A 27811-nucleotide genomic window follows, 5' to 3' on the forward strand; every position below is an offset into this window, starting at 1 on the left:
GTGTAAGATTGAATGGCTTGGTACAGGTAGGAAAAATCAGCTAATGCATACATGAACTTTGCATGCAGTCTTGACTAGACCACACCATTACCATAGGGAGTGAATAGTTGTATCTAATTCTCAATTCTCTCAACTTCTGCCCTTATGTCTTTCTTAAGTCAAGGCCCCTAATTCACACATTTACAAAAATTAATTCAAAATGGATTAAAGGCATTATTATTGTAAAACTTAAAATGATAAAACCTGGATGAGAAAACATAGGCTTGAATCATCATGACCTTGAGTTCAGCAATCTTTTATTCAATATCATACCAAAGACAAAACCTACAGAAGAAAAATTAGGTAAATTGGACTTTATCAAAATTAAAATCTTTTTTGCTGTGAAGGGCACCATGGAGAAAGTTAAAAAAAACAATTCATGAATATTTGCAAATCATAGATCTGATAAGGGAATAGTATCTAGAATAAAGAACTCTCACATCCCAACATTAAAAAGACAAATAGACCAACTTAAAAATGGATGAAGAATCTAAACAGACATTTCTCCAAAGATGATATGCAAATGGCCATAAGCAGATAAAAAGATGTTCAATACTATCAGCCATCAGAAAAAATTAAATCAGAACCACAATGAGATAACACTTCATTCTCACTAGGATGGCTATAATCAAAAAGGCTGTCAATTAGAAGTGTGGACAGGATGTGGAGAAATTCAACCTACACTGCTGGGGGGGATGTAAAATGTTGTAGTCACTATGGAATACAGTCTGGGAATTCCTCAAAATTTTAAGCATAGAGTTACCAGATGACTCAGCAATTTCATTCCTCAGTATGTGCCCAAGAGATATTAAATATTGATCAGTTGCTTAATCATGTCCAACTCTGTGAGTCCATGGATAGCATCACGCCAGGTTTCCCTGTCCTTCACCATCTCCCAGAGCTTGCTCCAACTCATGTCCATTGAGTTGGTGGTGCCATCCAACAACTTCATCCACTGTCATTCCCTTCTCCTGCCTTCAATCCTTCCCAGCATCAGGGTCTTTTCCAATGAGTCTGTTCTTCACATCAGGTGGCCAAAGTATTGGAACTTCAGTTTTAGCATTAGTCCTTCCAATGAATATTTAGAACTGATTTCCTTTAGGATTGACTGGTTTGAACTCCTTGCTGTCCAAGGGACTCTCAAGAATCTTCTCCAACACCACAGTTCAAAAGCATCAGTTCTCCAGTGCTCAGCCTTCTTTATGGTCGAACGCTCACATCCATACATGACCACTGGAAAAACCATAGCTCTGACTAAACAGATCTTTGTCAGCAAAGTAATATCTCTGCTTTTTAATATACTGTCTAGGTTTGTCATAGCTTTTCTTCCAAGGAGCAAGCATCTTTTAATTTCATGGCTGCAGTCACCATCTGCAGTGGTTTTGGAGCCCAAGAAAATACAGTCTCTTACTGTTTCCGTTGTTTCCCCATCTATTTGCCATGAAGTGATGGGCCCAGATGCCATGATCTTCATTTTCTGAATGTAGAGTTTTAAGCCAGCTTTTTCACTTTCCTCTTTCACCTTCATCAAGAGGCTGTTTAGTTCTTCTTCATTTTCTGCCATAAGGGTGGTGTCATTTGCATATCTTAGGTTATTGATATTTCTCCCCATAATCTTCATTCCAGCTTGTGCTTCATCCAGCCTGGCATTTCTCATGATGTACTCTGCATCTAAGTTAAATAAGCAGGGGGACAATATACAGCCTTGATGTATTCATTTCCCAATTTTGAACCAGTTCATTGTTCCATGTCCAGTTCTAACTGTTGCTTCTTGACCTGCATACAGGTTTCTCAGAAGGCAGGTAAGGTGGTCTGGTATTCCCATCTCCTTAAGAATTTTCCTTGGTTTGTTATGATTCACACAGTCAAAGGCTTTAACATAGTCAATGAAGCAGAAGTAGGTGATTTTCTGGAATTCTCTTGCTTTTTTGATTATCCAGCAGATGTTGGCAATTTGATATGGTTCCTCTGCCTTTTCTAAATCCAGCTTGAACATCTGTAACCTCTTGGTTCATGTATTGTTGAACCCTGGCTTGGAGAATTTTGAGCATTACTTTGCATGTGCAATGAGTGCAGTTGTGCAGTAGTTTGAGCATTCTTTGGCACTGCTTTTCTTTGGGATTGGAGTGAAAACCGACCTTTTCCAGTCCTGTGGCCACTGCTGAGTTTTCCAAATTTGCTGGCATATTGAGTGCAAGAGTTTAACAGCATCATCTTTTAGGACTTGAAATAACTCAGCTGGAATTCCATCACCTCCACTAGCTTTGTTCGTAGTGATGCTTCCTAAGGCCCACTTGACTTCAAACTCCAGGTTGTCTGGCTCTAGGTGAGTGATCACACCATCATGGTTATCTATAAGATCTTTTTTGTACAGTTCTTCTGTGTATTCTTGCCACCTCTTCTTAATATCTTCTGCTTCTGTTAGGTCCATACCATTTCTGTCCTTTATTATGCCCATCTTTGTATGAAATGTTCCTTGGTATCTCTATCTTTCTTGAAGAGATCTCTAGTCTTTTTCATTCTATTGTTTTCCTCTATTCCCTGGCACTGATCACTTAGAAAGGCTGTCTTATCTCTCCTTGCTGTCTTTGGAATTCTGCATTCAGGTGTGTATATTATTCCTTTTCTCCTTTGCCTTTCACTTCTCTTCTTTTCTCAGCTATTTGTAAGGCCTCCTCAGATAACCAAACAAAAACTTGTACACAAATGTTCAAAGCAGCATTACTCATAATAGACAAAAAGTGATAGCAACGTAAATGTCTATCAACTGATGAATGAATAAATAAAAGGTGCTATATCCATATACCAGAATATTATATGTCTGTAAAAAGGTATGAAGTTCTAACATACACTACAACATAAATGAACCTTGTAAACATTATGCTCAGTGAAAAAAAGCCAGTCACAAAAACTACATATTGTATTACTACATTTATATGAAATATCTAAAATAGACAAATCTGTAGAAACAGAAAGATCTGGGAATGGTGTGATAGCAGGTGATAAGGGGGAGTGACTACTAATGGGTATGGGATTTGAGGGAAAGCTGATGAAAAATTCTAAAGTTGACTTAGGTCATGGTTGCAGAACACTGTAAATATACTAAAAACTATTGTACCGTTTGAATAGATTATGGTATAATACATGAACTATTTTCAATAAAGCTGTTATTTTTAAAAATTCAGTGGGAGTTACATGCCTGACAACGGGAAAATTATTTTTAAACAGCTTTATTGGGTTATAATTTGCATATCATAAAATCCATCCCTTTAAGTGCACAACTCAGTGAATTTTAATAAATGTATGCAGCTGTACAGCCATTGCTACTATTCAGTTTTAGAACATTTTCATCACCCCAAAAGGATTCCTTATGCCTACTGAAGTTTATACTAGTTAAGACTCCCAGCCCCAGGCAACCAATCATCTGCTTCTCTCACAGTTTAATGTGTTAAACTGATAAACCATACAATATGTGGTCTGTTGAATCTGGCCTTTACATTTAGCGTTACATTTTTGAGGTTCATCCCTATTGCAATATGTAATGGTGTTCTGTTCCTTCTTATTGCTAAAAAGTATTTCTGTGAGTATGTTTTAAATACGTATTGCATATATAAATTATATACACATACATACACAAAAAGGTATACATGTATGTGTATATATATATATGATTGTGTATGTGTGTGTATGTGTATATATATGGAGAGAGAGAAATACACAAGTATACTCATCTCACATACTAAAACATGTTTATAGTAAAATAGCACTATCTTGATTAATATACCTTTATAATAAGTATTAAAATCAGATAAAGTGAGTTCTCCTACAATGTTGTACTTTTTTTCCATATTATTTTAACTCTTCTGATCCTTTGCATTCCCATATAAATTTAAAGGGTGAATTTATCAATTTTTGTAAGAAAGCCTGCAGGGATTTTGATAGATATTACAGCAGATCTATACATCAGTTTTGGGAAACTTTTATTTTAATAAATCTTTCAGTCCATAAACACAGAATGTATGTCCATTCATTTATTCTTCTTGGATTCCATTCTACAAGATATTAGATTTTCCAGGATATAAATCTTACACTTGTTTATGAAAGCTATACAGTATTTATTTTTGATGCAACTACAAATGGAGGTGTTTTCTTAATTTCATTCATTTTTTTCTTAATTTCATTTCACATTGTTCACTGCTGGTGTCTATAAATATTGACATGTAGAAATTGAGGTTTTAAAATGTCACCCATGTATCCTATGTCCTAGATGAAATTTTTTATTATAGTGAGGGTATTTTTTGGTGTGGATTCTTTAGAATTTTCTACATACAGGATCGTGTCATCTGTGAATAAAAGGAGTATTTTTTTTCCTTTCCAATAAGAACGAATGCCCTTCATTTCTATTTTATTTTCCATGAATGCCCTGGATAGAACATCTACTACAATATGGAATAAAGTAGAGAGAACAGACATCCTTGTCTTGTTCTTGATCTTAGTGGGAAAACATTTGGTCTTTGACTATTAAGTTTGGTACTTAACTTGCAGAGTTTTCGTAGACGTCTTTCATCAAGTTGAGAAAGTGCTCTTCTACTTCTAGCTTGATGACAGCTTTTTATATTGAATGAAAGTTAGATTTTGTCAAATTCTTTCTATTGAGTTGATGGTGTGGTTTTGTCCTTTATTTGTATAGTTTATTACATTATCTGCTTGAGAATGTGATTGAAATCAGTATTATTGTTGAATTGTCTATTTCTCCCTCAATTCCGTCAATTTTTACTTCACATATTTTGGTCGCTGTTATTGGGTGCTTTGAAAGTGAAAGTATTAGTCACTCAGTCACATCCGACTCTGCAATCCCATGGAGTATAGCCCATCAGGCTCCTCTGTCCATGGAATCTTCCAGGCAAGAATACTGGAGTAGGTAGCCTTTCCCTTCTCCAGGAGATCTTCTCAATGCAGGGATCAAACCTAGATTTCCCACACTGCATGCAGATTCTTTACCATCTGAGCCACCAAGGAGTTTATAATAAATATATCTTCCCCCAAACTGATTCTTACAAAATATTGCCCTCTTTTCTTTTTTAAAAAATTTTCCCCAAGTGTTTCTTTTCTTTGAAATTGAAATATAGTTGATTTACAATATTATATTAGTTTCAGATGTACACTGTGATGATTCACTATTTTTGCAGATTACATATCATTATAAGTTATCACAGGATAATGGCTATGCTTCCTGTGCTATGCAATATATCTTTATTACTTATGTATTTTATACATAATAGTTTGTATCTGATAATCCCATACCCCTATTTTGTCCCTCCCCACTTCCTTTTGCCCTTTGTTAACTACAAATTTGTTTTCTGTGTCTGTGAGTCTGTTTTATATATACATTGATTTGTGTTATTTTTTAGGTTCCACATATACGCAATATTATATGGTATTTGTGTTTTTCTGTGTGACTTGTTTCACCCTGAATAATATTCTCTAGGTCCTTCTGTGTTGCTGTAAATGGCAGAAGTTTATCCTTTTTTATGGCTGAGTCCCTTTTTATATGAATATTTTTGGTCTCGATTTATTCTGTAGAGCCACTCCAGCTGTCTTACATGCTACTTACAGTTACTGATTGCATGGTGTATCTTCAGTCCTTTTACTCTCGACTTATTTGTGTCTTTGAATTGGAAATGTGTCTTGTAGATAGCATACTTTGAACCTCTATTTCCCCCCCGAATGCAGTCTGACTGTCTCTTCCTTTTACTGGTGTGTGTAATCAGTTTATAGGTAGTGTAATTATTCAGATGATTGGTTTCATGTGTGCCATTTTGCTGTTTGATTTTTATGTCTTTTGGTTCCTCTATTCTTCCTTCACTGCTTTCTTTTGTGTTAAATTGACATTTTCTAGTACAATTTTAATTCCTTTGAGTGTTTCTAACTACTTTTTTAAGTTACATTCTTAGTTGCTCTAGGGAACTTAGTATGTCTTTGATAGGAAATAATCTACTTCACATTAAGATGAACTTAACAAGTAAATCAACTTTTCTCCAATATTGTTCTCTTCTCTCTCAACTCCTTTGTGACAATCCTGATATATGTATTATAGCTTCATGTGTTATAAGCCCAGCAATACAGTTTTATAATTATTATTTATGCATTTTTAATTAAGAGCAAAAAAGAGAAACATTGGTACATATTCATTTGTTTTATATTGAACTACATGATAACCTTTCAGTTCAGTTCAGTCGCTCAGTCGTGTCCGACTCTTTGCGATGCCATGAATTGCAGCACGCCAGGCCTCCCTGTCCATCACCAACTCCCGGAGTTCACTCAGATTCACGTCCATCGAGTCAGTGATGCCATCCAGCCATCTCATCTTCTGTCGTCCCCTTCTCCTCCTGCCCCCAGTCCCTCCCAGCATCAAAGTCTTTTCCAATGAGTCAACTCTTCGCAGGAGGTGGCCAATGTACTGGAGTTTCAGCTTTAGCATCATTCCTTCCAAAGAAATCCCAGGGTTGATCTCCTTCAGAATGGACTGGTTGGATCTCCTTGCAGTCCAAGGGACTCTCAAGAGTCTTCAACACCACAGTTCAAAAGCATCAATTCTTCGGCGCTCAGCCTTCTTCACAGTCCAACTCTCACATCGATACATGACTACTGGAAAAACCATAGCCTTGACTAGACAGACCTTTGTTGGCAAAGTAGTGTCTCTGCTTTTGAGTATGCTATCTAGGTTGGTCATAACTTTTCTTCCAAGGAGTAAGCGTCTTTTAATTTCATGGCTGCAATCACCATCTGCAGTGATTTTGGAGCCCAAAAAAAGTCTGACACTGTTTCCACACTGCTCTTTATTTCTCAGTATGGATACTAGTTAGTGTCTGGTGTCATTTGCTTTCAGCTTGGAGTACTTATTTCTTGAGAGGCAAGCCTGCTAGCTTTTGCTGATAGACCTGTGTGTGGATTGGATAATATGTCCAAAGGTCAGGCAGTTTTAAGATCGTCCTGGATTTTACTTTCTGCTTGCACAAGGCCTCCTCATTTTCAGCCAGAGATGAATAGATACCTGGGGCCCTCTCTGGTTCTTCCTGAGTGTGTCTGTCTGGGACTTTGCACATGGCCTGCCTCACCCTGTTAGACCTTCTTTTCCTTGGAGCTAGGGGAGAGGATCGGAGAAGGCAATGGCACCCCACTCCAGTACTCTTGCCTGGAAAATCCCATGGATGGAGGAGCCTGGTGGGCTGCAGTCCATGGGGTCGCTAAGAGTCAGACACAACTGAGCGACTTCACTTTCACTTTTCACTTTCATGCATTGGAGAAGGAAATGGCAACCCACTCCAGTATTCTTGCCTGGAGAATCCCAGGGGAGCCTGGTGGGCTGCCTTCTATGGGGTCGCACAGAGTCAGACACGACTGAAGCGACTTAGCAGCACAGGGGAAAGGATGGGAACTATCTCAGGCTGAAATATCATAGACTCCCACTATTCTTACCAAGGTTCATTATGAAAAAAAAAAAAAAAAACTTCTCAATTTCCTGTATACCTTTGGTCAATTTCCAGAATCCTAAAACAGTTTTTTGGATGATTTTGTCCAATTTTGTCACTTTTATTGGGAGAAATAACTCACTGAACTCCTCATTTCTGGAAGCCCCACCTTCAACGAGAGAAATTCTTGATTCTCCCTGATATAGGATGTTTTACAAGAAAGGAGGGCTAGTGAATACCAAACCAGTACAGTAGAGGTGAGGGCTACAAAAGCCCTGGTACTTACATTATGCAAGAGCTGGAAAGTGAAGGATGACAGCATAATTTGGAAATAGATTCTCCTCTCCCATCCCTTTTGAGAAACCAACAGTGCATGTGATATACAAATGGGAACCAGAAAGAGAGATTGACCTTCTGCAAGAACAAGTTAAAAAGGAATAAAGAATGAAGAAGAAAGAACAATGAAGAAGATAATGTTTAAGTTTCCTGTACTGTCTCATCATCCCCTGTGTGGTTGTTGGGAAATGTCCCATAGGACAAATGAACAGTGTGATGGACCGAGGAGTCTCAGATGTCCTGCTGGAGAGAGAAGATGCTATCCAGCTGTCCTCTGAGTTTAGCTTTTGGAGGGAATGATATATAAATAATTATGATAACTGTATGGTAAATACTCAGAATCACCTGAGCTTTTACTTAAGAAGTCCTTGTCAAAGATCTGAGAGCATAATGGGACAGTGGCTGTAGGGGCTGGAGGAGGGCTGAGCTGAGACGGAGGCCGGTTGTAGTTAGTTCTGAACTGCAGCATCCTCTTGTCCCTGTCTGTCTAGATCCATCTGGGTCTCCTCCCCCACGGTTCCAGAGTAGACTGTGAGCATCATGAAGCCATTCAGAGGATGTGTCCTCAATGCCAAGCGTGTATTATGTGTTCTCTTTTGAAGGAAGGAGGCATTTTCCCTGGAGGACTGTCAGACTGATGTTTCTTCAAGAGGCAAGACGAAGTGATCCAGCACTGAGAACCCACAGGGAAAAAAAAAATTAGCCCCAGAAGGGTCCTGGCAAACAGAGAGTCTACCTTCCTATGTTTCAGTTGTGAAATTGAAGCACTGGAGTCTTAGAGGCACTCCAAGGACCTCACAGTTAAATGGCAGTGACTATGACCTGCGCTTTCCCACCCTCTGTATAGTGATATATTGCCCCATCAAACTACAGAAATGCCTACAGACCTCTTCTTTCATCCTTATTTCTCATCACATGAGACCATACTCTTCACTTAACTGGCCTGAGTGTCTCTGGTATATGGAAAATATTAAATTTTTAAAAAGAGAGAGAGGGAGAGAAAAAACTCTGCAACTAGATCAGAAATATTGAGGAAAACGTATTCATTCTTACTGAACCTGGAACTGGGGAGTCATTTCTGATTGAGTTCTTTTTCCCAAACCTTCACCTCATATCCAAGTGAGATTCTCTTCCTCACTGTCTCTGAATCCAATAATATCCCATAGAATCTTTAATAATCACTTCCTGAGCACCTGCCATGGGCAGAGGACACACTGCTGAGAAGTGCCTCCTGCCTGTAATTCACTCTTCTCTCATTGTGTGCACTTGGCATTTTTATACAGAAGTGGAATTACTGTCATCTCATAACCTGAGTATTTTCAGGACTTGTTTATAAGCTTTGTCTGAGGCCTAGCTCACAATCTTTTCTTTAGCATGTGTCCAGATATATGAGCAAATCTGTAGTAAATGTAAAGGACAGCTCATTAGAAATCAACCACAGAGGAAAACCCCTGATGTTATTAACTCATGGAAAAAGGTCCCATTCCACTAGGGTCTCAGACAGTGAGGTCGCAGATTCAGTTTCACCGACTGCACCCACTCCCCTTTCCTCTTCTTAGCCTTGGCCTCTGAAAAGCTCACCAGTGTACCTCTCAAGGAGACAGGAAAACAAAGGGTCGTTTTGTCATCTGTGGAGGTTTGTGGCCTCTCTGTTGGAAGGACTGAGTTATAAGATTTGTTTGGAAAATTATGACAGAGGGAGTCAGACCCACATATGTATAGGATGGGAGGAACGCCACAGAGGGAGGTGGTGGGCATGTTGAAGCAGAGAAGACTGTCGAGAGATGGGACACTGGTGGGGGGTGGATAAACAGAGACAGGCCACACAGAGGAAGCTGGAAAGAGAGACAGAGCTAGGGAGATACCAACACATCAACAAATAGGGTGCCTGCAAACATACAAACATTAAGAGGAAAACACCCACAGAGATATCACAAAGACACATGGGGGAGACAGAAGACAAAGATGTAGACGGAGGAAGAGACCCAGTGATGAAACCCCTTCCAGCTGATGCTTAACCTGTCTCAGGAATGTGTGGTAGTCTAAAAGAACTATGTTAATAATTATCTATAAAAGTACTTCTACTTAAAAAGGAAGACCTGGCACACAGCCAGGGATCCTTTCCATTGATTTGAGAAATGGTTTGAAAATTGAATTAGAAATTCCTTCCCATTATGGTGTTTGTCAGCAAACTTCAATTTGAGGTTATCAGTACAGTGACTATCCCAGGTGCCCAACAGCCATACCAGTCCCTGTGCCCAGTTCAGGGCAGGGAGGAGCTACGACCTAGTGGACCCTCGTCAGGGTCCTGCTAGAGACCCGCTGCCTAAGCCATGTCCATCTGTGGTTTCAGTGGAAACAGTCGCACAGCTGCCCCGGTCACCCTGCCGATAGAAGAGGTCCTGCAGACCTTACATGACCTGATTGCCTACTTCCAGCCCCCGGAGGAGGGGATGCAGCATGAAGGCAAGCAGAGCAAGCTCCGCTCACTCAAAAACAGACAGAATCTTTTCAAGGAAGAGGTAAGTCCAAAACATTAAAAAGTGAGATGCTCTTTTGTGTCCTGAGCTAAAAGTGCCCCGATGACTGCAATTTAGAGTCTCCATGCAGTCTCTTTGTCTCCGTGCATGCATGTGCTCAAGAAAGAGAAGAGCAAAGAGAGAAAGCTGGAAAGAAAAAGATTCACTGGAAGTTACCCTTTCCTGTCAGCACCTGGATCACATTAGCAGCAAACATTGTCATGCTTGTACTTTGGTACATTCAAACCAGATTAATTTAAAGCTTCAGTGTCACCTATGTATCCAAAATTCGTCTTTCGTAAAATCTCAGCTATGAGAGTATGGCATTAGCTGTGATTCCCAAATTTTGGAAGGTATCAGAATTACCTTAGAACTTTGTTGGAAAAATATGAATTCCCAGGTTTCACCACATCAGAAATGCCTGGGGAGCTGGTTTAAGAGATACAGACGCTACTTAAAAAGGAAGGATGTCTCAAGGTGAACTTGAGCATCTGAGTCACTAGGGATGGGCATAGATATGGGGAAAATACTAACTTGGGGCTCAAGGAGTCCTGGCCCTAGTTCTGGCTTCATCCCTGGCTGTGTGTGATCTTAGATCACATGGCTTTTCTAAGCTTGGGCATGATGATTTGGCATTAATTTTACGGCCATGGTTATATTCCTGCGGCCTTGCGTTCCTGTGGACAGGGCTTGTCCTTTAGGCATTTCTAAAGTTGGCAGTGTGGGAAGTAGACCTGTCCCTACTGAGCCTTCTGAGGTGAGCAGACTTTGGCTGGGGAAACATTCTGTGTGCCTTTATAGGCTGCTGGAACTACACTGAACATTTCCCTCCTGCTCTTAAAGAACAGCTGGGCACAGATGTTTTTATTGGGTGGCATAGTACCGTAAATTAGATGGAAAGGTCGTTTTAGAAAATCCTCTTTTAGTCTTATTGTCTCTAAATTCCCTTTTTGGAGCAGATGGGGAGATGCACAAGTTTGCATCTTAAAGAAAAATAGATCCTATATCCAAGGGCTGTTTCTAGGTGAGTCAGAATCATTTCACACCAGACAGAGCAGGCTTCTGTGAGACTCATTCGTGTTCCCTCTTCCTCGCTACGTCCTTGGTTTAAGTTAAACACGTGGGGTCAAGCCCGTCAGAGGAGACTGCTGACTCACTTCCAAAATGGAAGCTATTTAGGTCCCTGAGGCATAAAAATGCATATTTTGTTTTGGGGAGGAAAAAACAAAACCCAAATTGGCACAGTGAAGGTCTGTTTGCACATTAGGATCACCAGCTTTGAAAGGTGAATGATAAGGAGAGGAAAGAACAAAAAGGATCCTGAGATCTTACGTACTTTTACTTTTTTCCCAACTCGCCTTCACAGGGAATGTTAGCCCTTGTGTTAAACTGCATTGATCGCTTAAATATCTACAATAGCATAGCACACTTCGCAGGGATCGCCAGGGAGGAGAGTGGGATGGCCTGGAAAGAAATTCTGAACCTCCTGTACAAATTGCTCGGTAAGTACATGCCCAGAGCTGTCTCCCTGGGCAGGTGGCTGTGGAGGTCTATAGGCATTTTTGTTGCAGGAAGGGGGAGCCCAAAAGGGGGCTCTTATCTAACATTCAGAAATGAGTGGTCTGGGGAGATATATATGCTGACAAAATGAGAGAATTTGTTGGGGAGGGGCATCTGGACGGAGAGAGGAGCGTTAGGGAACCCGGGAGGACCGTTCTGTCCTGTGGCCCACAGTCTAGGGTCTTATGGTGATGGGATTAGTTTCCAGGTTGTCTCTGGCCAATGACTCTTACTCAGGGTCCTCCCTGGTGGTGCATGCATTGCTCGGCCAAGATGGATTCTGGCAGGGAGGATTCTGGGAGGTCAGTAGGTCCTGCAGAGCCTCAAGGTCAACCCTCTTGTTGTTGTTCATTCACTATGTCATGTCTGACTCTTTGCAACCCCATGGGTTACCACATGCTAGGCTTCCCTGTCTCTCACTATCTCCCAGAGTTAGCTCAGACTCATACCCATTGAATCAACGATGCCATCCAACCATAGCATCCCCTGTCACCCCTTTCTCCTCCTGCCCTCTTTCTTTCCCAGCATCAGGGTCTTTTCCAGTGAGTCTCTTCTTCACAGGTAGCCAAAGTATAGGAGCTTCAGCTTCAGCATCAGTCTTTCCAATGAATATTCAGGGTTGATTTCCTTTGGGATTGGCTGATTTAATCTTGTTATGGCTGGCCTGAGAAGCAGCATAGGAGATTAGACTGAATTCTGCCCTTTAATGACTGTGGAGGTACAAAGCAGAGGTCCGAGGAAGAATTTCCTTATCCAAATACCTCACAAATGTCTGTGAATACCAGTCTTTGAAAACCAGCAGCATGACGAGAAAGCCTCAGAGTCAGTCAGTTCACATGGGTTTATTCCAGAGTCCCGTCTATAGTACTGGCCTATGGAGGGAAGGTACTTGGTCTTATAGTGAAAATCTAGTGACAGCATATTCTCTGTCTACCTTTTCAGTATCATCTACCAATGGTCCTCAAAGATGAACAGGCCTCAGAATTAGCTGGAGGGCTGGTTAGAACACAGATACTGGGCCCATCCCTGGAGCTTCTGGTTCAGTAGACACAGGACAAGGCCACGAATTTGTGTTTTTTAACACCTTCTCAGGTGATACTGACATTCCTATCCGGGGATCACACTTTGCGAGCCACTGTCATGTACTGATGCATTTTAGATATTTTAGAGTTTCATGTTTTGTTATTACTTGCCTATTAGTTTAACCAACCCTTTCAGTTGTACTCATTTGGATGCCTTCTTTTAGCACTGAAGAATAGCAAGTGTTTAGCTAGATTTAAGAAAATGTTAGAGGAAATTGAGATCTGAAGCCAGCAACCAAGCAGATATTGTTTTCTTGCTTATCACTGTCTAAAGTATTCTTTTAAAATCTGTGTGTATTTTGTCTCTCTCCTCCATTTCACAAAGGCAGGGAACTTGGGTTCCCACTGCCTTATTCCCAGCAAGTAGACAGATGCCTCATACACAGTGGAATCTCTGGGAATATTTGAATGAATGGTAGATTTTTTTTTTTTTTTTTTTTTGCTCTTCAAAATGTAGACACAGGAATGTATCAAAAGGCTTGGGAGGGGAAGGGGACTATTTCATTCTTTCTAACTGCTAAGCAGATGGAGTATTCAGCAGCATCCCAAGTTCCCATCACTGTGCCCTTTAACCTACATGATCAAACATGTTCTCATTCACAGCTGCTCTTATTCGTGGAAACAGAAACAACTGTGCTCAATTCTCCAATAACCTTGACTGGCTGATCAGCAAACTGGACAGACTAGAATCTTCCTCAGGTAGGATTTGACAGGAAACACAACTGGAGAAGGTGGGGGTTTTTTTGTTTGTTTCTGTTTATAAGAGAGAGAGTTTAATCTCTGGACAATTTTTCCCCCCACTGGATTACAAGCAATCCTCAGTAATTACTTCAACAAAAGAAACACAATCCTAAATCTTCCTAGTACTCTTAAAACTTTGTTGATCAACTTTAAGCCAGGCATCAAAACTCTTTCTTTTCCTGCTTCATTTTTCACTTTGTGCCCTCATCTCCTCTCCCTGAGCCCTTGAATCATTCCCCACCCAGTTTGAACATGGTCCTCTCAACTATTTAGAAGCAGGACTGAAAGATGGCCAAGAACTTAGAGGAAATGATACGCCTCATACCCCTGAGTCACCCTCAACACCATATCTAGAGCCCTTCTTGATGACTCACAGAGAATTTGGGCCAAGAAAAGTGGTCATCGTTAGTAAGTGACCATGCCATGAGGCCCTGCAGTTTGCTTCCTCAGAGATGAGAGAACGTGATAGGTGTGGGTCCCCCTCTGGGAAGCTGAAAGGTTTCAGTGCTCTTTTCATCATTTAGAGATGACAGGAGCTTGAACAGACAAGCCAAGGGAAAGCTCCTCTAGGATCGTCCACCTCCACATATGTCTTCTAGAAAGAAGCCTCTGTTTCCTCCAGAACCTCCTTCCAGGGCCAGACCACATTTTAGGGTAATTTATGAAAACCTTGGGGAGAAAAAGAGAATCAAGAGGACTCTTCTCAATAAAACCTATAAGGATATTAGCCGACAACTTTCTGTGCATTTCCACCCCAGTGGTTACATGCAGGTACCTGGCTATAAGGGCCACCTGATTGTTTTTCTTACACCATTGCTTAATACAGAAAACCATCCAGTGTGCCCAGAAAAGGGGACAAAGCCCAGTAATCTTTATTTAGTGAGGTTACAGTTTACTCATATACCATACCAGTGCATCTAAAAAAAATTCTGGAGTGATTCCTAGAAAAATTCTTTTTCAAGGAACGTTCAAAGCATTTTCTAAATTGTTTGAATGACCTTTAGAATTTGTAGTAAACTAGGTATCCCTTTTTCTGTTTTTAAATTAAGTATTGCTTGGTTTTATTGGGTTAAAAATTCTGTTCTAAAGCTGCTTCTCTATATTTTGACCCAAACGGATCATGTCTTTGTCCAGGAAGAGGGAGGAGGGGTTAGTAATAAATAAACTCACCTCTAAATTAGAGTCTTGCCCCAGGGGCTCCTGAAGTCTATCCGAGATGGCCTCATCTTTCTTCTGGCTGGAAGTATTTAATAGATCCAAAGAATGATGGTATTCTGTCCCCTTAGGAGGATCATTTCTCTCTCAGGTTTCTAGTTATAATTAGCTCTGCCGGTTATTTAATGTCCAAATGATTTTTGTGGCATACATGCAGGTATCTTGGAAGTTTTGCACTGCATCCTTATTGAAAGCCCAGAAGCCTTAAACCTGATAGCAGAGGGCCACATCAAGTCCATCATCTCCCTGTTGGATAAGCACGGACGGAATCACAAGGTAAGTATGGAAGGAATCCTGGACAGGGATTGACTTTACCTGCCTTTTCCTTCCCTGCTGCTTAGTAACAGTTGTGTGTTATGGAGAGAGTATTGACTACTCTCTTTCTTGGCTTTGATTTTTTAAAAACAAATTAGAAAAAAAAAAAACCTCTGGAAACTAAGGTCCTGAAAGAGAGAGAGTGATAACTACTCTCTTTCTTAGCTTTGATTTTAAAATAAATTTAAAAAAAAATCTCTGGAAACAGAGGTCCTCAAAGACCTTTCTTTCTTAGGAGCACACTCTGAGCCAGTCACACGGGGCCTTGGGTGTCCCCTCAGTTTCCACCAGCTTCCCAAGCCTGGCTCATCATTACCCCCTTAACACCCAGCTGGTTTGCAAGGCGTTCAGCTCTATACAAGGTCGGCTGCAGGAACTGATCCCACCCTCGAGTCTAGGAGCTTAGAAATGAAACAGCTAGTGCCAACTTTATAAAGAAGCTACACAGAAATCAGATTTAGGATAATGTAGAAAGTCTTGGCAACATGGCATGTTCTTAAATGAAATCAGACTTGCCATGAGTCAAAGCAGGTGGAAAAAACTGGGCTTTTCATGAACAAGCCAGAGGGAACAAGCGATGGGGCTCTTCCCTAAGAGGAAACAGTTGCATGACCTTGAGCCCCCATCATTTCAGCTGTAAAATGAAGATAACACCACCTCACTTACGAAGGCAGAATTCTGGGTCAAGTTTTTTTTTTTTTTAATGGTCTCTTAAAGTTCTAATTTCTCTATTTGTATGGAATTATATTTCTAAGACACCATGATCTCTGGGGATTAGTGTTTGCTCAGTCATGTCCGACTCTTTCTGACCCTATGGACCATACCCCTCCAGGCTCCTCTGTCCATGGAATTTTCCAGGCAAGAATACTAGAGTGGGTTGCCATTTCCATCTCCAGGGGATCTTCCCAACCCAGGGATCAAGCCTGGGTCTTCCACATTGCAGGCAAATTCTAAACCATCTGAGCTACCAGGAAAGCATGATTTCAGGAAAGTCTATTAAAAATATGTCTTATCCTGACCCACTGATATCTTCCCAGTACATGGAAGGGGATATCTTACCAACTCATTAGTGAGCAGGCAGGTACTACAAGGCTGAAGAGGAGCATTTCAAGATCAGGTGGCATATTTGGATGTGAGGGACAGCAGCTGGGCTCAGGCAGAGTGGAGAGAACCCAGCTTGGTCACTGGCCCTCTCTGCTCACCCTCAGCTGGGGGCACTGCACATCAGAGGCACGTCTTGGAGTGGGGGGTCCAGGAGAACAAGCCTCTGCAGCACTGCTCAGATGATATGTATCATCCTTAGGAAACAAACAAGCCACGGGCCTTAGCATCTATGAAATTGCTTGGCGAAAAACAGAAAGAAATATGTGGGGTTGGTAATTGCTTTCCCAAATGTGGTAAATCAAAAGCAGGCATGAGGCTCCTGCTTCAGCCCAGCTTCACTATGTCCGAACATGCCCCTTCCCATCTGCAAAGTGTAATAAGAGTAATTGATAAGCACCCGAGTAACCCATGGCCTGAGTCGGGAGCCATGGGCAGAAGTCAAGAGGAGCTCGTAGAAAGCAAAACTGCTCTCCTTTCATTGCTCCTGGGGCTGCTTTGTGATCACACTGCAGAACACACTTAGTAGGTAACGAACTTTGCGATGGCTTCTTTCAGCCAAAAGCTACAAGCCCTTGCTGGATGGCCAGTCAGTAATGGCAGCTGATTACTGTTCTGACCACGGTATGAGTATTCCACGGTTGAGAATACTCAAACCTGTTGTTGTTGTTGCTATTCAGCCTCTTAGTTGTGTCTGACTCTTTGTGACCCCGTGGACTGCAGCATGCCAGGCTTCCCTGTCCTTCACTATCTCCTGGCATATGCTCAAACTCACGTCCATTGAGGTGATGATGCTATCCAACCATCATATCCTGTCACCTCTTCTTCTGCCTTCAATCTTTCCCAGCATCAGGGTCTTTTCTAATGAATTGACTCTTCGCATCAGGTGGCGAAAGTGTTGGAGCTTCAGCTTCAACACCAGTCCTTCTCATGAATATTCAGCGTTGATTTCCTTTGGACTAACTAGTTTGATCTCCTTGCTGTCCGAGGAACTCTCAATGCCTAGGGACTGAGGCCTAGGGAGCTTTATTACTCTGCTAGGAATCAATGCCTGGCCTGATATGTTACCTGAGTGTACCAGCATAGTACTCTTACATCTTCCAGACTGAGACGTTCTGGGCAATGATAAAGCTGAGGCAATGTGATCGTGATACAAAAATAATCTCTTCTAGGATATCCCATTTTTTTGTTTTCTGGTGGATTTTTTGGATGGGGGCCGGCTTGTCATGAATTCAGTTCCCCCATTAGAGTTATTCATGTACATGACTTTTATTTTCAAGGGAAACCTAGTCTCAGATCATTACCAGGGATGTTTGTGGTAGCTTGGCAAAGAATGTGCTGGGTGCAAACTAGACTTCCATGGCAGCATTGTATCTTCACTTGGAAAATGCCAAAGCAATGTTTTCCTATCCAGGCTGCTCTGTTTTCCATAGTTCCAGGTGTCCAGACATCTCTGACCTGTTCACTTAGGTTTCCGTGAAGATAGTAATTCAAAATACATAGAATTTTAGAGCCCAGGGCACCTCACAACGCCTCCAAAAACACTGATGATGATGATAATGATAGTGTACTTTTATTTTGCGTCTGACAAATACCAGGTGCTGTGCTCAGTGTTCGCATGCATTTTCTTTCTTCCTTGTTATTATTCCATGAAGTATTGTTTCCACTTGAGGCAAAAACAAGGCCAGTGTATACGACACCTTAAAATATTAACTAAGGTTGCCAGACAAACCAGGACCATAATTTAGGTCTCCATCACTAAGTTCAATATTCTTTCCAGTGTTTCTCAAGCTGTAGTCTGGCATGTTCTATGAGACTATGTTTAATTTTGTGTTCCAGTTTTTTTTTTATTGTATAAATATAAAATTCTTCGCATTAAAAAAAATTCACAATCAGAAACCATTTTCGTGTAGTAAGTTAGTGTTTCTCAGACTGGAATTTGAGAGTTCCTGTGGGTCCATGAAGGTGGTCTTCAAGACCATGATATTTTTTGTTAAAGGTTTATAGATATGGTGGGTTTGAGAAACCCCTTACTGTACGGCGCCTCCTCCATTCATATGTTTAGAAAGGAAAGGCATTCTTTGCTTCCTTTCTGAGCTGCCTCGGGCTCACCATTGTAGTAGCTATAATGCGATGGCTGTGACATCCTTTGTTTACTGATATGGCAAGTAGTATATTAGTTCTCAGCTCTATACTGGCTGTGAACAGTGTTGCCAGTCATCTAAAGCATGATCAGATTTAGGTCCAAAAGTTAGAGAGAAAGCACAATCTTTGGGGTAAAAAGGACATAAGTGGGGTGTGCTGCCCCAGTTTCTGAATGGACTCTACCCCATGACCTCACAAGTGACAAGGCTTACTCATCCTCAGCATCTCCTCACCTTCCACTTTTCCAGATCCCATCAAAATTCTGTTTGCCTTCAGAACAGTTCAGATGCCACCCTCCCCATGGATCTTTTTCTGAATCCCAGCTGGATGTGATCTCCTCTCCTCCCCTGTACACCATGCACTTTGTTCCATGGTGTTTCCACTCTGCCTTTCCTTGCAGATATATTATGTGTATATTTCTCTCAGAGACTAAGTTTTCTTTACAGCAGGGACCTTGTGATCCCCATAGTGTCCAGCTCACATTGTTACACACAGCAGGCATCTAATTCATGTTTTTGAGGATGTGATTAAAAAAAGAGGAATGGATGAGTAGAACCACCGTCTCCTCTTGTCTCATCTTGAATGGATGGAAGCTCACAGAGGCACCCAAGTCTCATCTCATCCAACAGATGGCTGTTCGTAGCATGAGGCACACTTACTATGTTGGTGGCACCAGTTTTATTGAGTAAAAAGGACAACTGTTGAATATTCTGACAGTAACCTTCTAATTTTTACATGAAGTAAGTATCTAATAATAAAAATGAAGTATGCCCTTCTCCCTGCAACCTGACGTACTTCACACCTCCTCAATGTTATCACAGATGAATTTTTTTTTATAATCTTTGCTTCACAAGGATTTGGAGCCACCTGTGAGAAAAAAATATATATAGTAAAATAATCGCATCATTGGTCCTGAGAAAGTATAAATCAGAACTGAGATGTTAGCCCTAATAGGTAGGTGGGGTGGGCATGGCACAAAAGAGCACAAAGGCAAGGAAACCATTAACTCCCACAGACTTGCTGTAATAGCGCCACAAAATCACCGGAGTTCCCAGGCAGTCAAGGCAAGATAGAAGTGCTCCCAACCATTCAGTTCACACATCCACAGGGAGAACAGAGTCTGTTCACCAGGGAGAAAGCACTCATTTATCAAATATAGAACATGACATAAAATTCACCGAATTAAGTACCTATTGTATTTTAAAAAATAAACCTATTTTAATAGAAAGCTGAGGACAAAATGCAAGAGCCAAATGCTATTTCCATGGATGTGCAGTGCCTCTTTCTTAATTTTAAATCAGAATTCCCACATGAGCCTGTGTTTGGGGTGGTGACTAATAGAGATTGAATGCACAAGGAAAGATCTTGGATGAAATGTGGTCTCAATGGTGAAAATGGTTTTACAATTAAGCAGCAGATGAATTTCACAGAGTGGGCCAGGGAAGTTCTCAAGTTGGACCAGTGTCTAGATTCAGTTCAGTTCAGTTCAATCGCTCAGTCGTGTCGGACTCTTTGTGACCCCAAGAATCGCAGCACACCAGGCCTCCCTGTCTATCACCAACTACTGGAGTTCACTCAAACTCAAGTCCATCGAGTCAGTGATGCCATCCAGCCATATCATCCTCTGTCGTCCCCTTCTCCTCCTGCCCCCAATCTCTCCCAGCATCAGGGTCTTTTCCAATAAGTCAACTCTTCGCATGAGATGGCCAAAGAATTAGAGTTTCAGCTTTAGCATCAGTCCTTCCAATGAACACCCAGGACTGATCTCCTTCAGAATGGACTGGTTGGATCTCCTTGCAGTCCAAAGGACTCTCAAGAGTCTTCAACACCAGACTTCAAAAGCATCAATTCTTCGGCACTCAGCCTTCTTCACAGTCCAACTGTCACATCCATACATGACCACTAGAAAAACCGTAGCCTTGACTAGACCGACCTTTGTTGGCAAAGTAATATCTTTGCTTTTGAATATGCTATCTATTTCTTCCAAGGAGTAAGTGTCTTTTAATTACATGGCTGCAATCACCATCTCAGTGACTTTGGAGCCCAGACAAATAAAGTCTGACACTGTTTCCACTGTTTCTTCATCTATTTCCCATGAAGTGATGGGACCAGATGCCATGATCTTCGTTTTCTGAATGTTGAGCTTTAAGCCAACTTTTTCACTCTCCTCTTTCACTTTCATCAAGAGGCTTTTGAGTTCCTCTTCACTTTCTGCCATAAGGGTGGTGTTATCTGCATATCTGAGGTGATTGATATTTCTCCCGGCAATCTTGATTCCAGCTTGTGCTTCTTCCAGCCCAGTGTTTCTCATGATGTACTCTGCAGGGTGACAATATACAGCCTGGACATACTCCTTTTCCTATTTGGAACCAGTCTCTTGTTCCATGTCCAGTTCTAACTGCTGCTTCCTGACCTGCATACAGGTTTCTCAAGAGGCAGGTCAGGTGGTCTGGTATTCTCGAGATCTCTTGAAGAATTTTCCACAGTTATTGTGATCCATACAGTCAAAGGCTTTGGCATAGTCAATAAAGCAGAAACAGATGTTTTTCTGGAACTCTCTTGCTTTTTTGATGATCCAGCGGATGTTGGCAATTTGATCTCTGGTTCCTCTGCCTCTTCTAAAACCAGCTTGAACATCTGGAAGTTCACAGTTCACATATTACTGAAGCCTGGCTTGGAGAGTTTTGAGCATTACTTTACTAGCGTGTGAGATGAGTGCAACTGTGCAGTAGTTTGAGCATTCTTTGGCATTGCCTTTCTTTGGGACTGGAATGAAAACTGACCTTTTCCAGTCCTGTGGCCACTGCTGAGTTTTCCAAATTTGCTGGCATATTGACTGCAGCACTTTCACAGCATCATCTTTCAGGATTTGAAATAGCTCAACTGGAATTCCATCACCTCCATTAGCTTTGTTCATAGTGATGCTTTCTAAGGTCCACTTGACTTCACATTCCAGGATGTCTGGTTCTAGGTGAGTGATCACACCATCATGATTATCTGGGTCGTGAAGCTCTTTTTTGTAGAGTTCTTCAGTGTATTCTTCTTAATATCTTCTGCTTCTGTTAGATTAGAGAAGCCTAATTCCAAGACAGTTAACCCCAGATTCCCACAGTGAAGTCACTGTATCAGGCCGGCCAGTGGGAAGGCTCCATGCTGTGTGGTCATTCAGAGACATACTTTTCTTCCATCTAGCAGCCTCACTGTCCCCAAGGGCAGGACTTCACAGATTTTATGTGTTTGTAAATCTCTTGGGAATTGTGTTAAACTGAAGGCTCTGATCTGATAGGTTTCTGGGGGTAAGTCTGAGCATCTGTATTTCTGGCAAGTTCCTTTGTGATTCCAGTGCTGCAGGATCTCACCTGGAGTAAGGAGACCCTTGGGATTTGTAATCCTCCCTTGAATCTCCACATCCCGCTGGAAAGGGAGAGTACAGGGGCCAGGCCTGAAAGCAGTGCACATCACATCCACCCACTTGCCGCTGGCCGGAACTCAGTCACATGACTCCACAGCACCGCAAGTGTGTCTGGGAAGTGTAGCCTCTGTGCATAGGACGAGAAGGAGGCAGAGTCTGGTGACCGCTGGGAAGTACCTGCCACAGCCAACAAGCACCCCAGAGGTCACTGAGATGCTTCCTCTCCCTCAGGAAGTACAGATGACCCCTAAGGACTGTGTCTGCATTTCCCCAGGGTGGACTGACCCATCTACATGCCCTTCACTTTTCAAGAAAAATTTATTGGGATATAGTTGATTTACAATGTTGTGTTAGTTTCAGTTGTACAGCAAAAGTGATTCAGTTATACATATATTGATTCTTTTTCAAATTCTTTTCACACATAGTTTGTTACAGAATATTGAGTTGAGTTCCCTGTGCTATACAGTAGGTCCTTGTTGGTTGTCTGTTTTATATACAGTACTGTACGTGTGTTAATCCCCAGTTTCAAATTTATCCTCCCATACAACGTTTCTCCTTTGCTATTGATAAGTTTGTTTTTGAAATCTGAGTCTATTTCTCTTTTGTAAGTAAGTTCATTTATATCATTTTTAAAATTAGATGCCATGGATGAGTGATATCATATGATATTTGTCTTTCTCTGTCTGACTTAACTTCACTCAGTATGACAATCTCTAAGTCCATTGCAAATGGCAATGTTTCATTCTTTTTATGGCTGAGTAGTATTCCATTGTGCATGCGCGCGTGCACGCATGCGTATGCGCCACATCTTCTTTATCCATTCATCTATTGATGGACACCTAGGTTGCTTCCACATCCTGGCTATTGTAAACAGCACTGCAGTGAATGTTGGGGTACATGACCCCAAGAAACGCCTGGTAAAATAAAGCCTGAACACTGTCAGCACATTCTTTATGGCATCGTTTATTTGTAGGTGATGTACTATTCCATTAGGCTGTGTGCTTTTCAGAGCTTTTTTCCTCCTCACTGATCCTATTGTATGTGGATTAAGCTCTGCTTTCCTTCCGGCTGTGACAGCAAGGCTCCTACAGCCGTCACTTCAAGGCAAAACAGATGAAAATGTGTGCTAGGCTGGATGATAAGTATTTAATTTCCTGGCCATCTATGGGCTCTTTTCTTAGAGGAGCAAATTATCCTCTGGGTTTCCAGTGCCACGGTCATATGTTTCATGGAGTGGAAATAGTGAGAGTCCTCCATAAAACTGCCTTTGCAGTGCTTTCCTGCTTGTCCCATTAATGTGCTCTGTATTTATTTGGAATGGAGTTGACATTCAGGGAACCATGTAGAAAACTGGTTTGTGAGAATTATGGATACAAACCCCATCAACAACATGAAGCCATCCAACCCCACTAAGCATGGAGTCTTCGGTGGCCACTGAAGACTGAACTGGGGCTGCCCCCTCCTTGTCAGCGTAGCCTGCCACGGTCCTGGCTGTTACTCATCCCCTGCCGTTTGCACACTCCTTCCCCTGGGGGAGAGAGGGAGGAGCAGTGCCTGGCCCCGCATGTTTGCTCTGCCACGCTGCTGCTGCTGCTAAGTCACTTCAGTCGTGTCCGACTCTGTGCGACCCCATAGACGGCCTTCTACCAGGCTCCTCTGTCCCTGGGATTCTCCAGGCAAGAACACTGGAGTGGGTTGCCATTTCCTTCTCCAATGCATGAAAGTGAAAGTGAAGTCGCTCAGTCATGTCCGACTCTTTGCGTCCCCGTGGACTGCAGCCTACCAGGCTCCTCCATCTATGGGATTTTCCAGGCAAGAGTACTGGAGTGGGGTGCCATTGCCTTCTCTGGCTCTGCCACACCAGGAACATGAAATATGGATGAATGAGGATTCAGCGCAAGGAGACTGGGCAGGCAGGCCAGTGCTTGGGAGAGGTGGCCAGGGGCTGTTCCCACTTCCTGGCAGCTGGCATATGAGGTGGTTTAGGAACAGCTCGTGGTGGATCTGGTAGATTCAGGGTCTGCCTGGTTTGCTCGCTCTTATGGTTTACTCTCTCTCCACAGGGGAAAAAAAGCAGGTGAAACGTTTCTGAATAGGGATTTCTAGGAAGATAGGGATATCTTAGCTTTCATGGTATCATAGGAGAAGACCAGCATTCGGAATCTGCCCTATTGTCCCCTCTACCCCACCCATGCGAGGATCCCAAGCCTGCCACAAGCAAGGGACCTTAGCCAGATGGAAATCTGAGTGTCTTTCAGGAAGCCCTGTGTGAGTGCCTGCTGACCTTGTGCAAAGTGCCCACAAGGCCAGGCAGGAGCACGTGCTTCAGCTTGAGGTCCATGGGGGCCCTTCTAGCACCTACCCTGAGAAGAAGTTGTTGCCTCACCTCACCCTAGTCTTGGACCTGGCTGGAAAGGAAACCTAGACAGGCTATCTTCAGAGCTCAGACTCTTACCCACTTTAAGAGAACAGGGACCACAGGTGGCGTGCCTAGTTTGGAGGGATGGGTCATAAGACTAGGGCAGAGTAGCTAGAAAGGAACCCAACCTCATTTCCCCAAGGGGCAGCAGGCTCCTGGGCATCACTCACTCATGTCTGGTGAGGCAGCTGTGGCTTCCTTGACTCTGAACAGGTGCTCACACCTGTCACCTGGCCCTTGCCTTCGTGAGGCTGGCTTCCTTCCTGTGCTGCGGCCGTCAGGTCCTGCCCACTATGCACCCCCCTCAGGTCCTAAGGTCGGCTGGGGTGTGTCCTGCTGCAGGTTCTGGATGTGCTGTGTTCCCTCTGTCTCTGCGATGGGGTCGCAGTGAGAGCCAACCAGAATCTCATCTGTGACAACTTGCTGCCCCGGAGAAACCTGCTCCTGCAGACACGGCTGATTAATGACGTAACAAGGTAAGGCCACCACCATCATTGCACATGCCCATCTTGTCCCCAGAAAGGAAAGGAAGAGTGCTGATCTCAACTCCAAAGCCACCTACCCATCATCTCCATTCTTATGTGACCACATAAGATAAGACCAGCAAATGTGAACATCTTTTAGGGCCTTGTACTTCAACCCCTTCAGCTGAATTTCTCAAATTTCTCCCCATGGAGTAAATATATCACCTGAGGACTAAAGAATTTGGCCTAAGGGAGTGATCTACCATGTTTTATTTTAAACATGAATGCATATCTTATACCTTCTTCATAACATATTTTATTTTGATGTACCAACATTTTTTTCTAAAACTCTTATAGAGTGGATGTCCCATGTTGAGACCATGGTTTCTTTTATCCTCTGGCACTTGGCCATTTACCCCCAGGGCCATCTGTGAAGGCCAGAATGGGCTCATGAAGAACCCTGGGGGTCATGAACTCCCTGGACCTGGACCAGGGAGCAACTTCAGCAGCTCTCCACCTGGGCTCCCTCCCTACTCTTCAATATGAGAAAATAATGTCCCCTCCAAAGTGCAGAGCAGGTTCAGGTCTGTAGACACCACACAGGCTTTCTTCTAGGTATCAGTATGGTTCTTCCCTTGCCCACCCAAAATGGACACGGTATTATCCCAGGACAGTGGACCTCTAAGAGTAGGATTCCAAGAAGAACAACTCCAAGTGGTTTGTCCCAAGCTTTTAACCATTTTTCTTCTGGATACACTAGAATCTCTATTTCTTAACAAGATTGCCTAATACTGATGTATCTGCCCCCCACCTTTTTTGTCATAGAGGTTGAATTTTTTTCAGCTTTATTGAGGTATAATTAACAAACAAAAGTGTAAGACATGTAAAGTATACAATGTGATGATTCAACACATGTAAACATTATGAAAGGATTCTCTCTCCCCATGAAGTTAATTAACACTTCCATCACTTCACACATTTACCATTTTTAAATAAGAAGATGTGAGTCCTACTCTCTTAGTGAATTTGGCTTTTATAAAACAGTGTTATCAACTGTGTGTGCGTGCATGCTCAGTCACTTCAGTCATGTCCCCATGTGACCCCATGTGACCCCATGAACTTTAGCCCACCAGTCTCCTCCATCCATGAGGATTCTCCAGGCAAGAATATTGGAGTAGGTTGCTGTGCCCTCTTCCAGGGGATCTTCCCAACCCAGGGGTTGAACCTGCATATCCTACATTGCAGGAGGATTCTTTACCCACTGAGCCACGAGGGGAAGCCCATTATCAACAAAGTCACCATGTTATATCCTCAGACTTTTCTCGTCTGATAAGTGAAAGTTTGTGCCCTTTTACCAACTTCTCGCTCTCCCCCTGCCCCTACTCTCCAGAACTACTTTTCACTTCTCTCTTTCTAGGAGTCAGACTATTTTTTTTAGATTCCATGTGTAAGTGATACCATGCAGTATTTGTCTGGATTATTTCTAATAGTGACTTCTTAACGCTTTTAAGAGGCCATTATTATTAATGCCGATGGGGAAAAGCTTAAACCAATTTACCAGAACCTGAGTAAGTCATTTCTTACACTTACAGAAAGAGGATTTTGCAATCATACAACTCTACATGATGTTTTCAGCATCTTTACTTATGGTTGGCACTCAATAAATGTGTGTAACCTTGAATATTGGAAGATACATCTTTTATATTTTATAACGGAATTAATGTTGTCCTGACATCTCCCACTAAGAACTTGATCAAGTGTTGGAGGCTTGAAGATTATTCTGCTTTAGAACAAGAGAAAAATCATGAAATTGCTCTTGCTCTCAGTTTAATTGGGCTTTCCTGGTGGCTCAGACCATAACAAATCCACCTTCAATGCAAGAGATGTGAAGATTGTGAAGATGCCCTGGAGAAGGGAATGGCAACCCACTCCAATATTCTTGCCTGGAGAATCCCATGGACAGAGGATCCTGGTGGGCTATAGTCCACAGGGTCGCAAAGAGTCAGACATGACTGAGCGACTTCACTTTCACTTTTGGGTTTAATTGGGCCCATGCCTCCTATGGTCTGGTTCAGTTTGCTTTCCTATTTCTTAAGAGTCTGTAGGCACCACCTGTCTCCTGTTTAATTTCAGTATTCGGCCAAACATCTTCCTGGGAGTTGCTGAAGGCTCAGCACAGTACAAGAAGTGGTACTTCGAGCTTATCATCGACCAGGTGGACCCCTTCCTCACAGCAGAGCCCACGCATCTGCGGGTGGGCTGGGCCTCTTCCTCTGGCTACGCTCCTTACCCCGGAGGTGGAGAAGGATGGGGAGGCAATGGTGTTGGTGATGACCTATACTCCTATGGCTTTGATGGACTTCACCTCTGGTCAGGTGAGCACCTTGCCAGAGCTTCGGCCCCTGATTGTTCAGATGGAAATGGTTACTTCTTGTTGAAACGATACAGACTCAAGTCTCAACTAAGGAGATGGTTAAGTAGGAAGCACATCACACCTGAAATGAGACTGCCCTGCTTTTTTGTATATATGATTTTATGGTTTGTTGGCTGTGCTGGGTCTTCGTTGCTGCATGGGGTTTTCTCCTGCTGTGTGACAAGTGGGGGCTACTCTCCTGGTGCACAGGCTTCTCACTGTGGTGGCTTGTCTTCTGCAGATCACAGGCTCTAGGGTGCATGTGCTTCCGTAGCTTAGTTGTGGCACTAAGGCTCAGTAGTTGCAGTTCCCAGGCTCTAGAGCACAGCCTCAGTAGTTGTGGCACACAGGCCAAGTTGCTCCCAGGCCTATGGGATCTTCCCGGACCAGCGAGCGTACCCATGTCTCCTGCACTGACAGGTGGATTCTTTACCTCTAGGCCATCAGAGAAGCCTGAGACTGTCCTCTTTTAAACCATGAGTCTGTACTTCAGTTACATCATCCAGTACAGATCCCTTAACTTTTCTCAAGCTCAGTGTCTGCTTCTTTACAGTCCTAATTGCATGGATTTGTCGAGG

General features: G+C 42.5%; 1 protein-coding gene across 1 annotated transcript in view; it reads left to right on the forward strand.

Annotated features, from left to right (window-relative positions):
• Nucleotides 1-27811, forward strand: part of RYR3 (ryanodine receptor 3) — a 386865-nt gene that overhangs the window by 104892 nt on the left and 254162 nt on the right. The window contains exons 12-17 of the mRNA XM_068992826.1: nucleotides 10201-10369; nucleotides 11733-11868; nucleotides 13612-13707; nucleotides 15122-15240; nucleotides 24699-24832; nucleotides 26954-27195. Coding sequence (XP_068848927.1) covers nucleotides 10201-10369; nucleotides 11733-11868; nucleotides 13612-13707; nucleotides 15122-15240; nucleotides 24699-24832; nucleotides 26954-27195 — 896 coding nt within the window. The remainder of the gene's footprint in view (nucleotides 1-10200; nucleotides 10370-11732; nucleotides 11869-13611; nucleotides 13708-15121; nucleotides 15241-24698; nucleotides 24833-26953; nucleotides 27196-27811) is intronic.

The sequence above is a fragment of the Capricornis sumatraensis genome, chromosome 2 (genome assembly GCF_032405125.1).
Source record: "Capricornis sumatraensis isolate serow.1 chromosome 2, serow.2, whole genome shotgun sequence".
NCBI classification, from domain to species: domain Eukaryota; kingdom Metazoa; phylum Chordata; class Mammalia; order Artiodactyla; family Bovidae; genus Capricornis; species Capricornis sumatraensis.